At 44.0% G+C, this 16811-nt stretch overlaps 1 protein-coding gene and 1 pseudogene across 5 annotated transcripts in view; one reads left to right on the forward strand and one right to left on the reverse strand.

Moving 5' to 3' along the window:
• The window catches only part of LOC124555443 (glutamate receptor ionotropic, kainate 2), a 187554-nt gene that overhangs the window by 101405 nt on the left and 69338 nt on the right, over positions 1-16811 (reverse strand). For all 5 annotated transcript variants that reach the window (XR_006968555.1, XM_047129354.1, XM_047129353.1 and 2 more), the window contains exons 6-7: positions 12031-12172; positions 194-349 (exon numbers count right to left, since the gene is read on the reverse strand). Coding sequence is in view for 4 of the 5 variants with exons in the window: in XM_047129354.1 (XP_046985310.1) it covers positions 194-349; positions 12031-12172 (298 nt within the window). In the remaining variant the exon portion in view is untranslated. The remainder of the gene's footprint in view (positions 1-193; positions 350-12030; positions 12173-16811) is intronic.
• Positions 8900-9017, forward strand: LOC124557143 (annotated as a pseudogene).

The raw sequence follows: 16811 nt of genomic DNA on the forward strand, positions 1-16811 counted from the left end.
ACTGAAAAAATTAGTCGTGCTTGTGTTTACCGGTTCTTGTGAACAATGTGTAGTGTTTTAGTGTCTTGAAGCAGATCAGACACAGACTGTAGCCTCAGTATTCGTTACCGTACCCAGTTTTTGTCGAATTGATATCACTTAAGGTATTACAATTTTCTGCTAAATTCATCCGTTATAAAAGGTTACTACTTACCCTAATTGGACCCATGTCTGCTTTCCGGCCATAGCTGCCGTAGCCCCAGTCACGGATAACTTTCTTTATTTCTGGCTTCTCTGGATCCACAAGACGAAATGCGGTGATATTAGTACCGCCGTATTTGAATTCTTCCAGGTCGACACTATGAAGATCCTGAAACAAAGGTCGGGATAAGTTATGTTTAATTTCAAGGTTTTGTACATCTTGTGCATTGTTGCGATGAGTAATCTAAACACAAGCTCTTAAAAAAGGAAGGAAAAAAATCACGTAGAGATAAACTAATGGCAGTGACAATTAGTCAACCACTGAAGATTATGTTTTTACTTTCATTTATAAGGGTCTGTGAAATGAAAACGAAACAGATGGAAAGAAGGGAGGCAAACTGTTTATTATTTCAAAAGTAGTTGCCATAGTTGTTAATACAGTTATCCCACCGTGAGACAAGACGGTTAATGCCTTTAAGTAAAAGTGTTTGCGGTTGCCTACGGAAACATGATTGTTTCCCGGCATGTACCTCTTTTCTCGAAGCAAATCTGAGGCCTCGAATGTCCTTCTTCAGGGTTCCGAAAATATGGAAATCGTAGTGGGAGAGGTTGGAACTGTATGGAGATTGTGTAAGGGCTCCCCAGAGAAACTTTTGCAGCGTACTCGAAAAAGCCTTAGCAAGATATGAGCCCGCCCACACACATCCTCTTACACATCCTCCATACAATCCCAGTCTCTCCCCATGTGATTTCCATATTTTTGTGGCCCTAAAGGAAGACATTCGTGACCGTCGTTATGCTTCGGACGAAGAGATGCACGCCTGGGTATAATCATGGTTCCATAGGCAACTGCAAACATTTTCCCACGAAGGAATTGACCATCTTGTCCTAAAGTGGAATAAACGTATTAACAGCTATGTCGTTGACTTTTGAAATAATAAACAGTTAACTTGCTTTTTTCCATTTATCTCGTTTTCATCTGACTGCACCTTATATTTTGTAAAACTTAGTACATACTCGTATTCCAAGCTAAAATTCTTGAAAGGTTTTTTTCTGCAATTGGATTCTAGCGAAGGACTGAGTGTATACTCGGATGCAGTTATCCGTGGGATTCATAATGTCTGGACATACATGCCAGCAATGAAGAAATGATCAAATATATCTGTGTTAAAATTACGTAGAACTGAGAATAATGAGATGCTGCACAAACTATGCAGATACTCTAAGACTAGCTTCTGTTTTTCCGTACCATGCTTTACTGTTATTATGGTTAACAGAAGAGTTTGTGAATTCTCTAAAGTTTGTAGCAAGTCAGTAAGTGCTCTTGTTCTCAAATACTGGATGAATGTAGTCAGGATATTTGTAAGCGGTGTGTTACGCTGCCTCAAGACATATACACAGTTTAAAACTATAATACACTACTGGCCATTAAAATTGCTACAACACGAAGATGACGTGCTACAGACGCGAAATTTAACCGACAAGAAGAAGATGCTGTGATATGCAAATGATTAGCTTTTCAAAGCATTCACACAAGGTTGGCGCCGGTGGCGACACCTACAACATGCTGACATGAGGAAAGTTTCCAACCGATTTCTCATGCACATACAGCAGTTGACCGGCGTTGCCTGGTGAAACGTTGTTATGATGCCTCGTGTAAGGAGGAGAAATGCGTACCATCATGTTTCCGACTTTGATAAAGTTCGGATTATAGCCTATCGCGATTGCGGTTTATCGTATCGCAACATTGCTGCTCGCGTTGGTAGAGATCCAATGACTGTTAGCAAAATATGGAATCGGTGGGCTCAAGAGGGTAATTCGGAACGCCGTGCTGGATCCCAACGGATTGTTATCACTAGCAGTCGAGATGACAGGCATCTTATCTGCATGGCTGTAACGGATCGTGCAGCCACGTCTCGATTCCTGAGTCAACAGATGGGGACGTTTGCAAGACAACAACCATCTGCACGAACAGTTCGACGACGTTTTCAGCAGCATGGACTATCAGCTCGGAGACCATGGCTGCGTTTACCCTTGACGCAGCATCACAGACAGGAGCGCCTGCGATGGTGTATTCAACGACGAACCTGGGTGCATGAATGGCAAAACGTCATTTTTTCGGATGAATCCAGGTTCTCATTACAGCTTCATGATGGTCGCATCCGTGTTTATCGACATCCCGGTGAACGCACATTGGAAGCGTGTATTCGTCATCGCCATACTGGCGTATCACCCGGCGTGATGGTATGGAGTGCCATTGGTTACACGTCTCGGTCACCTCTTGTTCGCATTGACGGCACTTACATTTCAGATGTGTTACAACCCGTGGCTCTACCCTTCATTCGATCCCTGCGAAACCCTACATTTCAGCAGGATAATGCACGACCGCATGTTGCAGGTCCTGTACGGGCCTTTCTGGATACAGAAAATGTTCGACTGCTGCCGTAGCCAGCACATTCTCCAGATCTCTCACCAATTGAAAATGTCTGGTCAATGGTAGCCGAGCAAGTCAGTACTCTTGATGAACTGTGGTACCGTGTTGCTGCATGGGCAGCTGTACCTGTACACACCATCCAAGCTCTGTTTGACTCAATGACAAGGCGTATCAAGGCCGTTATTACGGCCAGGGGTGGTTGTTCTGGGTACTGATTTCTCCCCAAATTGCGTGAAATTGTGTTCACGTGTCAGTTATACTATAATATATTTGTCCAATGAATACCCGTTTATCATCTGCATTTCTTCTTGGTGTAGCAATTTTAATGGCCAGTAGTGTACTTGTCTTATTGTGCTGAACTTTTCACATAATATAATACCTTTTAATTAGGAAATTACGTCAGCAATTTTATTTTTTAAAATTTTGTCACTATATGAACTACCGAAAAATAAATTTTCGTGTCGTTGGAAGCCTTGAGATAGGCAACCTGCAACTGGGTGTGGGTGCCGTGCTCGTTGCTTACAAGGTTAAGTCCCCATCGCACCCTCTTCAAATTTTGTGGTAAGATGGCCCGGTGGAGAGCCCGTCAAAAATTGAATACAGATGAAGAATGAATTCAGGGAGAAGTTGTAGTGAACTGTGAAAAAAGAAGCAAAACAGAAACAGTGAACGTTCCTAGCTCAACGATGTGCAACATCGAGCGAAATTGAATAGCCCATATATATTTTTTTTTTTCACAAAATAATGAACTGTCCGTCCGGTCATTGAAGTGTCTGTTCGCTGTATTCAAACCGTTTTGGAACTTTTGTCTCTTACATTCCTTTGTTGCAACATAGTTCACACGGGTTTTTCTGTTGTTTCCATTTCTGTCAGAGGTCTACGTAGCATCTCACCTGCTTTCACTATTTATAACATTCGCCGGCAGTTGTGGCCAAGCGGTTCTAGGCGCTTCAGTCCGGAACCGCGGTGCTGCTACGGTCGCAGGATCGAATCCTGCCTCGGGCATGGATGTGTGTGATGTACTTAGGTTATTTCGGTTTAAGTAGTTCTAAGTCTAGGGGACTGATGACCTCAGATGTTGTCTCATAGTGCTTAGCGCCATTTGAACCATTTTTTATAACATTTACTTGCGATGGTAATATATTCTTACCAAATAACTCATATTCTATAACCAATGTATAGTGCGACAATTGGCAAGACTACAGAAGGAGAACAGACACGTAAAACGACAAGACGGAAAGTTCATAATTTTGCAAAAAAAAGGGCGCGAGTGAAGTATGAACACGGATCTCCGGCTTTGTAGTCGAACACCGTGACCACACATTTACGATGCGGTGGTTCTTACAATTCGTTCGTTGTTGCACATGTTGGGCTTGGACCACTCACTGTTTCTATTTTGCTTCTTTTTTCACAGTTCAGTACAGGTTCTTCCTGTTTTCACGCTTGATCTTTGTTCAAGTTTTGACGGGCTATCCACTGGTCCATCTTACCGCAAAATCTGACGGTGGTGCGATGGGGAGTTTGCCTCTTTAGTAATACAGATGATTAGCAGAGTCCATATGTTTAACATGTTTGGAAGCCATAGGACTTCGGTAAGGTTTTGTAACCAGATGGGCACACACCAAAATTTAGCGCTGCGAGATATACTGAGGCGATAAAAGTCATGGGATAACGATACAGTACAGATATGTACAGATCGCTGTAGCACCGCGAACACGAGGTATAAAAGGGCGATGCATTGGCGAAGCTGTCATCTGTTCTCGGTTGATTAATGTTAAGAAGTTTAAGACGCGATTATGGCCGCACCGTGGCAATTAACAGATGGTAGTTGGAGATCGGCGCATGGGACGTCAGTTGCGGAAATCATTAGGGAGTTCAGTATTCCGAGATCCACAGTGTCAAGAGTGCGCCGGAAATACCAAATTTCAGGAATTACCTCTCACCACCGACGGCCTTCACTTAACGACCGAGAGCAGTGGTGTTTGCTTAGAGTTGTCAGTGCTAACAGACAAGCAACACTGCTCGCAATAACTGCAGAAATCGATGTGGGTCGTACGACGAACGTATAAGTTAGGACAGTGCGGCTAAATTAGGCGTTAATGGGCTATGGAAGCAGACGACTGACGCGAGTGCCTTCGCTAACAGTACAATACCTACAGCGCCTCTACTGGCCTCGTGGCTATATCGGTTGGACGCTAGACAACTGGAAAACCGTGGACTGGTCAGATGAGTGCCGATTTCAGTTGGTAAGAGCTGATAGTAGGCTTCAAGTGTGGTGCCGACCCCACAAAACCATGGACACAAGTTGACAACAAGGCACTGTTCAAGTTGGCGGTGGTTCCATAACGGTGTGGGCTGTGTTTACGTGGAATGGACTGCATCCTCTGGTCCAACTAAACCGAAAATTGAATTAGAATGGTTATGTTCGGCCACTGTTCCCAAACAACGGTGGAATTTTTATGAATGACAGTGCACCATGTCACTGGATCACAATTGTTCACGACTGATTTGAACATTCTGGACAGTCGAGCGAATGAATTGGCCATCAATATCTCCTGAGATGAATCTCATCGAACATTTACAGGACATTATCGAGGGATCTGTTCGTGCACAAAATCTTGTACTGGCAACACTTTCTCAGTTATGGAAGACTATAGAGGCAGAGTTACTCAATATTTCTGAAGCGAAGTTCTAATGACCTGTTGAGTCCATGCCAAGTCGAGTTGCTGCACTACGCCGGGCAAAACGATATCCGACACGATATTAGGAACTATCCCATTACTCTTGTCACCTCAGTGTACATTTACATACGGTTACTGAAACTCAAGGTGAAATTGATTTTATTGCGACCTTGGGCGAAAGTTGTCAAGTTATAACATAACATCGGACGTAGAGTGAGAACAGCGAGGATTTTCAATGTGCCGTTTGAGGACCGGCAGACACATTTCAGGACGCTTATACGAAGTATCCCATTGTGTACCAGTTAAACAGAAGCAATGAGCCACTAAGACCCACTTGAATGTGAACAACGGCATCCACGTATTACGGACTGATCTCAGAAAACATGTACCACCTTAGGTAGAAATGGACACCAAGGCGCTACTTGTTTATTAGGACCAGCCCAGGAAACTTGTCCTGTGTGTCGACACTGTTCAGTTCCAGGGATAATGTCCACGACTTAAATCCAACAAACCTCCCACATTGAGTGGTATCTCAACAAAGCGGGTCTATCTCTATGTACGATTATGTGACAATCAGTTATTTCTTCCGAAAAAAATGGAAACTGTGAATACTCGTCTCCTGTAAGCGTGATACCGGACGTGGTGTCGATAGAACTCGCCCCAAATTGTCTATGTGTGCAATGGCCCAATCATCTGCAACAAACGAAGTTTGTACTTTAAAGATAAACCTCGCCATTTCTCAGTCGTTCGCAGCGCATACGAGACACAATGACGAGACATCGCTCCCTCAACCACAGTCTGATATGGTGACCAAATATTTCTCTTCCTAGCTTCATTTATGCTAAAGTTCTCCTTTAACGGCTAAGTCGACTTATTGACAATGTTGTTCGAAAGTTTATCCATAATTAAGAAACCTCCATCTACGCCTAAGAACCCTTTTATCACAGTCCGGCCAAGGTTTGGAATTCAAAGAGCGAGAACGCAAACACTTGAGAAATGCACGTAGTGTCAATCTCTTGACTGATCAAAGACCTACAACCGACGCTCTTTGGAAGACGGACAAGTAATTTATACGGCCACTCACTTCTTCGAAATCGTCTCCTGTCTTCATAGTTCAATCACCAGACCTCAAATATGACCCCAAAATAGAACAGGCTGACGATCTAGTCTCTTAATCGTATAAAAGCTCATATTTAGCAAAGTTACCGTATGACATCGATCAATCTTCGCAGAATCGCTGCGCCTATGAAACTATTGCAATCGTGACATCATATCTGCGAGTTATAAATTGACAAATTTGTACTGTACGAGGTCTCTACCAGAAAAATTTAAAATATGACGGGGTCTGAATGTGTTTTAAATATAGGTATTGAAGCCGGAACGGCGACGTTATATGCTGAACTGCTCGCGATGTGCCCTTGATCCCTCGGGAAGAGGTATTGCCTTTAATTTTCGTAGCATTCGCATTTTTAATACGAGTACATGCGCACCTCGGGTACCAACATGAAAGCCGTTCGAAAGTCCTTTTTCAGAGAGGAGATAATTCATTTACTCCCCAATTTGCGCTCGCCATCCATCGTCGCAGGTGATTTTAATTGTGTGGCCCATCAGGGCGACCAGACCCCGAATTTTAATTGCTGTGCAGAACTGGAATCTCTACTACTTAATTTGCATTCACACAACTTTTGGCGAGAGCACCACCCACATGAAATCGCCTATAAATACATCTCAGAATGGGCAGCAAGTCGATCTCTCAGTATTTATGGCGTGAATGATTTATTTAGACACTTCACTTCAAGTGAACACTAACCTGTCACTTTTTCTCACTACTCCACGTAACACCTTGTAATCAGTCAACAAAAATAACCGCTTTACGAAGAATTTGGCACATGATGTTTTAATTTAAGTCGCCTCATCAACGATCAATTATATTTAATTATTATGGATTTATGCAGTGCTTGTAGAGCAAATTCTTCGAAATTCTAAACAGTCATAAACTGTATGTGCATGGTCTGTAGAGCATCAGGGTGAGTTTACCGTACTCCCCTGGTCACCGAACTCCCCGGATTTAAACCCAATCGAGAATCTGTCGATCGAGCTGTTGGCGTCATGGATCTTCATCCGAGAAGCCTGGCGCAGGCGCTGGAGTCGACATGGCTCCATATCCATGTCGGTACTTTCCAGAATCTCAGTGACTCTCTTTCTGCACGTCCGCGCTGCAAAAGGTGGTCATTCAGGCTTCTGACAGGCGGTAACATTAATGTGAATGGACCGTGTAAAAGGGTATAAACGGAGGGCAATAGATAGCGCCACATATCTCGAGCCCACTGACTGTTGGGTCTTACCCACTCGTCTCGTATAGGCTGCCTAAGGGATGCTGCGTTCTCGGAATGCTATAGAACAATTCAAGCAAATAACATTAGTGGTGTTATTTCTAGAAAGCAGATTGACAAAACTTTGCCGGCCGGTGTGGCCGTGCGGTTAAAGGCGCTTCAGTCTGGAACCGCGTGACCGCTACGGTCGCAGGTTCGAATCCTGCCTCGGGCATGGATGTGTGTGATGTCCTTAGGTTAGTTAGGTTTAAGTAGTTCTAAGTTCTAGGGGACTGATGACCACAGCAGTTAAGTCCCATAGTGCTCAGAGCCATTTGAACCATTTTGACAAAACTTTAATGTGCAAAGGCGTCTCAAGCGATGGGTGACATGCAACATAAATGCGAGTCCTGGCTATACACAATGTTCAGGAAAGTCTGTCACACGGTTTGTGGATCACTACTAACTGTTCTCATAGCACTCTCTGCTAGGCCGTGCTAATACTCCTCGAATACTTTCCACTAATGCCTGTATACTGAGCCGATCTGAGCGGCCAAGTCTGGCGGGAGCGCCGCTTATATTTACTTCGGCTTTGGGGCGCTCCTGTCTTGTTGCGGTCCTATTCCGCGCACCATTGGCCGACGTCGTTTCACCGCCTTCTCTGGTCTTTCGTTCTTCGTCTTCGTTCGGGCGCTTGTGGTTACGCCAGAAGACCGACTAACCTAAAATTTATTTGATGACAAGGGAGATAAGTATGTCTTTCATGGCGAAATAAAGCGACATATCGAAACTGCTTATTCCAACCTATAGGGTGGGGGGTTAACAAAGATATGGAAAGTTCAAAAATATACACATTAGTTTACCTAATACGGCGTTGGAAAACCGTTGGCATTCTAAACAGCTTCCATTCGTGTCGGAATGGGTAAATATAGGTCCTGTGCGGTTTTCAAGGGAATCTCACACCTGCAAAATAGTGGCAAGTGAAGGTAACGATGATGGAGGTGGTTAGTAATCATATACCCTTATCTCCAAAGTTGACCATAAAGGCTCAATAATATTGAGATCTTGTGACTGTGGTGGCCAGCATAGATGTGACATTTCATCCTCGTGGACACAAAACCTGTCCTGGATGATGCATGCTGTGTGAATAGGGGCCCTGAAGTCTTGGAACATAGCACCACCACTGAGGAACAAACACAACATCATGGAATGGACCTCATCAGCCAAACTGGTCATATAGCCCTTCGCAGTAATTCGGCCTTACCGAATAACGACGTGGCATATGGAACACTGGCAACGGCCTTACCACAGTGGATACACCTGTTCCCGTCAGATCACCGAAGTTAAGCGCTGTCGGGCGTGGCCGGCACTTGGATGGGTGACCATCTGGGCTGCCATGCGCTGTTGCCATTTTTCGGGGTGCACTCAGCCTCGTGATGCCAATTTAGGAGCTACTCGACCGAATAGTAGCGGCTCCGGTCAAAGAAAACCATCATAACGACCGGGAGAGCGGTGTGCTGACCACACGCTCCTCCTATCCGCATCCTCATCTGAGAATGACCCGGCGGTCGGATGGTCCCGGTGGGCCACTTGTGGCCTGAAGATGGAGTGCTATGCTATATGGAATACCACAATACGACTGTCAAAATCATCATCAAAGCCTCGCCATGTTTCACACTCGTGACTTAAACTCTGCCAGAAGTTGAAAACAGTATGAAATAAGACTCATCTGACCAAATGACTTTCTTCCATTGCTCTATAGCCCAGGTTGGCACAACGTTTTACTCTTATGGGAATTTGCAACACTGATGTGCGGCTTTACAGTTCCAGCTCACCCTGCAATTCTGCGCTTCTGCGGCCCACTTTGTGTTGTTTTGGTGCTGACAGTATTCGTTAGTACGACATTCAGCTCTGCAGCGACTTTTGCAGCTGTCGTCCTCTTATTTTTCGTCACAATCACCTTCAGTGACAATCAGTTACGATCATTCAACACACACTTTCGTTCTCAATGTGACAGTGGTCGATGTTGCACTACATGGGAACATGAGTGCAGACATACTAGTCGTCAAAGTTCCAGTCGACCGCTTCTGACCATCACAGAGGAAGATCGCTGTATTGTGCACCACACACATTGTAACCACTTCACGATGCCCATCATTGCAGTAATCCACAAGACACAGATACACACTTGACACTTCATAACAGGTCGGAGATAGACAACGACAAACCATCAACACTATGCTTTTCTGCATGACGGAAATGTATTTCCGCCTTTACTCGCAGTGCTCATTTACTGAGTAAATAACTAACTTTGACTTACGGTTTCCTTATTCAAATGCTATCGAATGACGTTAAAAATATACAGCATTTTATTTTGAAACAGCCGCTCTTGGTTGAATATGCCTGTAGTTAGAAAAAAAGTTAGAAGTATTAATGACTAGCTGAGTACACGGAAGTAACGGGCTACATATGTATAGCAATCTAAACCATCTCTTCCTTCGCCCTGTTCTGGCCATCTCCCCCTCCACCCCTCCCTGTACATCTCCTTCTCCCCTACTGTCTACCTCATCCACTCCCACACTCTATCCATTTACTCTTGCCCCTCTCTGTTCATCTGCTCTGCCCCCTATCACTGTCCATCTGCTCCTCCTCCTTCTCTCGTTCCATCTGCTGCTCCGCCCTTTGTCCATCGCATGCTCTAAGTCTACCTTCTTCTTCCCTGTCCCTCTGTCCATCTCTTCCTCCCCCTTAACATGTCCACCACCTCCTTCCCCTCTCCCTGTTGATCTCCTCCTCCCCTCCATCATCTCGTCACCCCTTCTAAGTCCATCTCCTCCTCCCTTGTGTCTCTGTCCTCCTCCTCCTCTCCCTCTGCTATGTCTTCTACCCTGTCTCCCTGTACATCACTTCCTGCTCCCTCCCTCTATCTATCTCTTTCTTTGTCCATCTCCTCTTCCTCCCTCTCATTGTCCATCTCTTCCTCTTCAGTTTCTCTGTCCATTTCCTCCTATTCTCTCTCTGTGCATCCCTTCCTTCCCCTCTCTCTGCCTACCTCCTCCACCCACTCTGTCCATCCACTTCTTCCACCCACTCTCTCTGTCCATCTCTCCCTCCCCTTGTCTGTGTTCATCTCCTCCTTCCCCTTCTCTGTTTGTCCATCTCCTCTTCCTCCTTTCCCACTGACATTATCACCCCAACCCAGTAGGAGGTTGCTGACTGTTACCACGAAAGTATTTCTTTCCAGATATTAAATAATATGTGACGAAATTCGAAATCGATGCAGGGGTTTAGGAAGAGCTTTTTACACATGGCTTTGCATGCGTTTGCGCTTGTCACATATGTTTAACAGTTTTCACTCATATTTGTACACATATTTCGCCCTGAAGTTTCGTTATCACGCACCTTAGTGTATGTGTCCTCATATCTCCAGAACTATTCGTCGCACAATCATATAATTTTGCAGGTACATCCACTGCTATATGGGGCCACTGCCTGCGAAAAGTGTTACAAACGGGGTTAATAGTAAAGAAGGAATAAATTAAAACGTCATGCACGACGAGCCAGTTTTCCACGCATCTCCGTGTTTCTGACATTATATCTCGTGAACTATGTGTTAGCAGGTACACTCCGGGGTATATTTGAATACTGTCTGCAAAATGTTTTGCGAACAGAATTAGTAGTAAATGAGTAATAAATTATAACTTCATATCTGATGTGACAGTTTTTCTGCATGAACAGCGAGAATGCAGTAAGCGATAAACTTTTTTTCCTTTTTTCGTTTTGTGGGGCTACCCAACTAGAAAAAAGTATCGTGTAGGTTTGAAAGTACGGGCAAAGTTGGTTGAAAGTCAGGAAATGCTTTCATTCTCAAATATTGGATGGCCGCGCGGGATTAGCCGAGCGGTCTCGGGCACTGCAGTCAGGGACTGTGCGGCTGGTCCCGGAGGAGTTTCGAGTCCTCCCTCGGGCATGGGTGTGTGTGTTTGTCCTTAGGATAATTTTGGTTAAGTAGTGTGTCAGCTTAGGGACTGATGACCTTAGCAGTTAAGTCCCACAAGATTTCACACACATTTGAACATCAAATATTGGATGAATATAATTTGGCCATTCACACCTCTAGAGCTACGATACTTTTTCACCCTCAGCCCCACGCTGGTTCATACCTCTACAGTGGTTCTTTCCGGACGGTAAATGATACGTTTGGTTGAAATCAGTCCAGTGGTTTAGATGGAGAAGTGGAACATGCATATATGCACATTTGTAAACATCCACAGTTATAATTTAAAAAATATTAAGGTCCCCATGACACCTTACAAAGAAATGTTAACAATAATACATTTTCAGACTGGTATAAGTCTTATATTTTAACATTACAAGACTAATTATACTATAATAAAAATCAGTGTTAAAAATCAGTATTTACCAATGAAGTTATTAGGTAGCTGTGATAATCACTCATCATTCCAATTTGTTGTGCTTGCTTGAGTACGTCGTATATCCGTGATGTCGAGCAGTCAAGCACAATGTGAGATTCGGCCGAATTTTTTATTTGTTTTAGCAATGGCCTGAAACAGAAAAATTTGTTAAGCATAGCATCATGTCTCTATGATTCAAGAAACTGTAATGTTTTGTTTCTGTATTTGATACTCTTCGAAAATTGCAGCATGCGACCACAGACAAGAAGTAATATTAGTACCCTTAAGAACAAGTCTGATGATTCGCGAAAGATAAGTAGTTCAAGTGAAATTTATTTGAAATCTCCAAAAACGAAAACCTCGCTCTAATGAAAATTGCGCGGATGTTTTGTTGTACGTCTCATACATTGGGTCGAGCTCTGCCATTACATTAATCATGCATCATGACGGAAGAACTACCAGAGTCATTTTTTGTATACGTTAGATTTATTTATATAAAAAAGTGACTGCTTTCATAAATGAAACAGCTGTGAGAGTGTACGTTTCTTATGTTGCGATATGTTATATTGGTCTGAAGAGAAACACGAAGATGGTATACCGTTTGATACTAAGTTCAAGAAGAACAACATTCAATTCCAATGACGTTCCAATATACTCAATATTCACAATATCACACTTTGCCGATTGTGCTCAGTTACTGATTATAGCAAGCCACCCTCCATATGACAATCCTTTTGGTGCACCAAACTGACAAATTAATTTCGCATCTTCAAACATGTTCTATAATCGAACATGAAGACATTGCCTGACTTTTTTTTCATTTTGTTTATATTGTGACTTTTTTTCTGCATTTCGAGAAAGTTTCATATCATAACGTTTTGAAGCATCTTTATTTTTCTACTTTAGCCTTGATTTGTAGAAAGAGAATATTTAAGAGGGGAAATAAATTATAAGTGAGCGCACTATATGCGCATGGGGTATGTTATTGATGGTTGATCATCAGCTGTAGTTTTGTGTCAACCAGGACTGCTGCAATTTTCTAAGCCGTCACATACAAGTTTGACAATGCACATATGCACATATGTAGTCACTGAAACAGCCCTAATCTTACAGACGACTCTGAGTATACAGGATGAAACAGAACTCCAGAGAAAAAAGTACGAAGGTCTGAGCCGTGACAGTGATGCTGACAGCTAGTCAGACACACGCACGGTGCATTTAGTATTAGTGAGCGTACTGTCCGTCTGTAGAACGGGTAAGGCGCGCGGTCTACCTGGGTTTGACCGAGGGCAGATTGTGATCGCCCGGAGGCTGTGCACGAGCATTTCGGAAACTGCACGACTTGTTGAGTGTTCGAGAAGTGCTCTCATGAGTGTCTTCAACACGTGGCGAAACCACGTCCAGAGGTTGCAGGGTTGGGGGGCCACCCCTCATTACAGATGTCGGACATCGTAGGCTGGGCAGATTGTCAAAACAGGACAGGCAGCGAACTGTGACGGAACTAACATCAGAAACAGCAGACCTCGATTCTGGGCAGAATACAAGTGCGCCTGAACTCACAGTGCACCGAACACTCCTAACAATGGACCTTCGCAGCCGGCCACCTATGCATGTGACAACGTTAACACTATGACATAGACAACTACGACTGAAATGGGCATATGATTATTGCCACTGGACGCTGACGCAGTGGCAGGGCGTTGCATAGCGGGCGGCGGCTCTAGTTTGCTTTGGGAAACATTCACATGGGCATCTATGGGACCAGTGGAGCTCGTACAAGGTACTATGACGGCCACGGATTATCGTACACTGGTTGCAGACGACGTCCACCCTTACGTGACGATCATGATTCCCTACGGCAGTGGCACTTCTCAACAAGATAATGCGCCATGTCATAAGGGCAGGAGTGTGATGGAGGGGTTCGAGGAACGCAGTGGCGAGTTGCAATTGATGTGATGTCCCCCCAACTCACAAGATCTGAATCTGATCGAACACATCTGGGATGTGATTGGACGTGGCGTCAGAGAATTAGGTAACTTACGTGTGCAAATGTGGTGCCAACTCCCTCTAGCGGCCTACCAAGGCCTCACTGCTTCCATGCAACGACGCGTCGACGCTGTTATCAGCGCCAAATGTGGACATATCCGCTATTAGGTAGCTGATCATAATATTTTGACTAATCAGTGTAAAAGTTAGACACAATTTGTGAGAGCAGACACCTTTGGCAACTAGATGGTGGACTAGTCCAAGGGATGGACAGCCAGGCAAACAAAAGTAGTCCATCCAAAAACCACATTTTATGAGAGTAGGAACGAAGCGAGAATTATTTCAGAGAGTGTTCTCGAACAGTTTCCACTGGAGGAACCAATGTAGAATGGTATAATTTTGGTAACAAAATGGTCACTAAAGTGGCTTGTCTGACTTCACAAAAAGCCAACATGTTATGATTAGGAGTGATATACCGTTCTGTAGACGATAACAAGATGGAGCTTGGCTGAGGTAGGATCTATGTTAGACGGCGGTCCACCTTAGTTACACCATAAGCTTTCTATTTGTTCATTTGATGTTAAGTCTGAATACATACAATCACATAGGCAGTGCTTTTAATTGGTGCTTCAAATTGTAATTTTGCTGGTGACAGTGTGTGCATGTTTAGTTATAGACAGGTTAATTGAACGAAGATTATGGCGCATCATATGGTGTCACGCAACCAGATGTCGCTAAGTTGGGCGATGTTAATTACCTAGTTGTGTGTCAGTGTTGTGATAGGTTATCGCTGATGGCTGTCTGGTTGTGACTGTGGGATAAACTTCTTTTGTGTTTTGCACAAATTGTGCGACTCATTACCAGCAGATCCAAAAATATATTGTCGGTTCATTTCTAAATCCCGCGTAGCAGAGCAACAAAGTGACGGTGGTAATAGTATGTGCACGTAGCTAATTCACTAGTGTTAAACTGACTTGTCGGTCGGAATTAGTTTCAGTCGCGAAGCTCTTTGAATTCTGACGATTGCTGTTGTCAGATTTGCATAATACACCAATTTAACTGGAGGAAAAAGGCCTCAATATTATATCTAATTTTACCAGACTAATTTGTTCCTTCTTTTATTGTGTACAGACAGCTTCTGAAGTGTTGCGTTCATGAGAGCTTGAACCAGGTTTCACGTGTGGGAGCGCAGAGTGAGAACATCGGCATCACAGGTAAGGGCAGGTAGGTTCACAGTTCAAGTATGTGCGACTGGGCTTCAAGTAACGCTGCCTCAGATGGTAGGTTCTCTGTTGAAATTAAGTCACGCGCCCCTGCTAGTCCCCCGCTTACAATGTCTGGTAGGTTGTTCTATATTACGTTACAGAAGTGAATTTTTGGCTGGTTCTTTCTCTTGCTTTAAATCGATATATGTACAGTGCTGGTGTAATTAGACTATGAAGTTACGTGTGGTAGAGTGTTATTATAATTAGAGTCAAAATTCATAACCAAGGGGAAGTAAACGATGTTCTGTGTCATTCCTACATATTTTCTGAGTGTTTTTGTATGAGGCATCCTTAGCCTCCGCTGATTTGTTGCAGAGTAACAATGTAATAATGATTTATTCGGTTGTTACCGTAATTACCTTTGTCTCCATTGGAATACGTTTACAAAAGCGGAAAAGCTTATAAAGATGTTTCTCGTAGGCGTCTACGTACAGGTGCAAAAGTACCGTGACGTGCTTGTGGCGCGCCGGCCGCTGTGGCCGAGCGTTTCTAGGCGCTTCAGTCCGGAACCACGCTGCTGCTATGGTCGCAGGTTCGAATCGTGCCTCGAGCATGGATGTGTGTGATGTTCTTAGGTTAGCTAGGTTTAAGCAGTTCTAAGTCTAGGGGACTGATGCTTAGAGCCATTTTTGCTTGTGTTGCTGCGGATACAGCTCACTCGTAGCGTCGGTGTGCAGCTCTTCTGTTGGGTGCAGTGAATCCATATACGAAACCCACGTCGGTCAACTCTTCGTCAGTACATCTTTACATATTTCTGTGCATCACTGTTAACGAACAAGTGACAAAGACGGAAAAACAAACCCAAGACGGAATCGATCCGTACTGAACAGATGCTTGGTGGTGACGAATGATGTGGACATTACTCTTGTCAGCAGCAAATGTCGTGAGGTAATGGAAACAAGACACACAGCGCATACCGTCTTCATTTCCTCTGCTGTGCAGGTATTTTCAGTGCAATACAAAGATAAATGGAGGAAATAAATCAAATGAAATGCATTTTGAGTGTAATAAGTCACTGGTGACCACGGGTTCTTCACGCCAAAATAATCAGCAAATATCTCTGAATAACCTCCGAAATTTTGTTGTTGAGTTCGGGTTCACCCTGTATATAACGGCGTATGTGCAATAAAACCTTCCCAGGATTTTAATCGCATAAGTCTACCGTGATCGCGGCACTGTGGGACTCACACCCTTTCCTCCGAAATTCTGGTGAAATGCCGGACGTACCCTCAAATGGCGAGAAGTGGGATAACGCAGTGCATGAAATGATAATTAAATCGACAGCCTAGCTACAAACAGGCGGTGATATACATCATAGGGGACATGTTGAAAATGTTTGCCCCGACCGGGACTCGAAGCCGGGCTCTTCTGCTCACATGGTCGACAGTGTATCCATCTTTTTCTTTTCGGGTCTCCTTCCTCCCCTTCAATCCGTCCTTTACGCTCGCCAAGTATTGCCTTCTCGGCCCGGCTTCTCCGCCTTTAAAGAATGTTTGTAACTTGATGATGTGGAAATACGCTTCTTCTGAACGACAAAC

This window comes from Schistocerca americana, chromosome X (genome assembly GCF_021461395.2).
Source record: "Schistocerca americana isolate TAMUIC-IGC-003095 chromosome X, iqSchAmer2.1, whole genome shotgun sequence".
In the NCBI taxonomy this organism is placed as follows: Eukaryota; Metazoa; Arthropoda; class Insecta; order Orthoptera; family Acrididae; genus Schistocerca; species Schistocerca americana.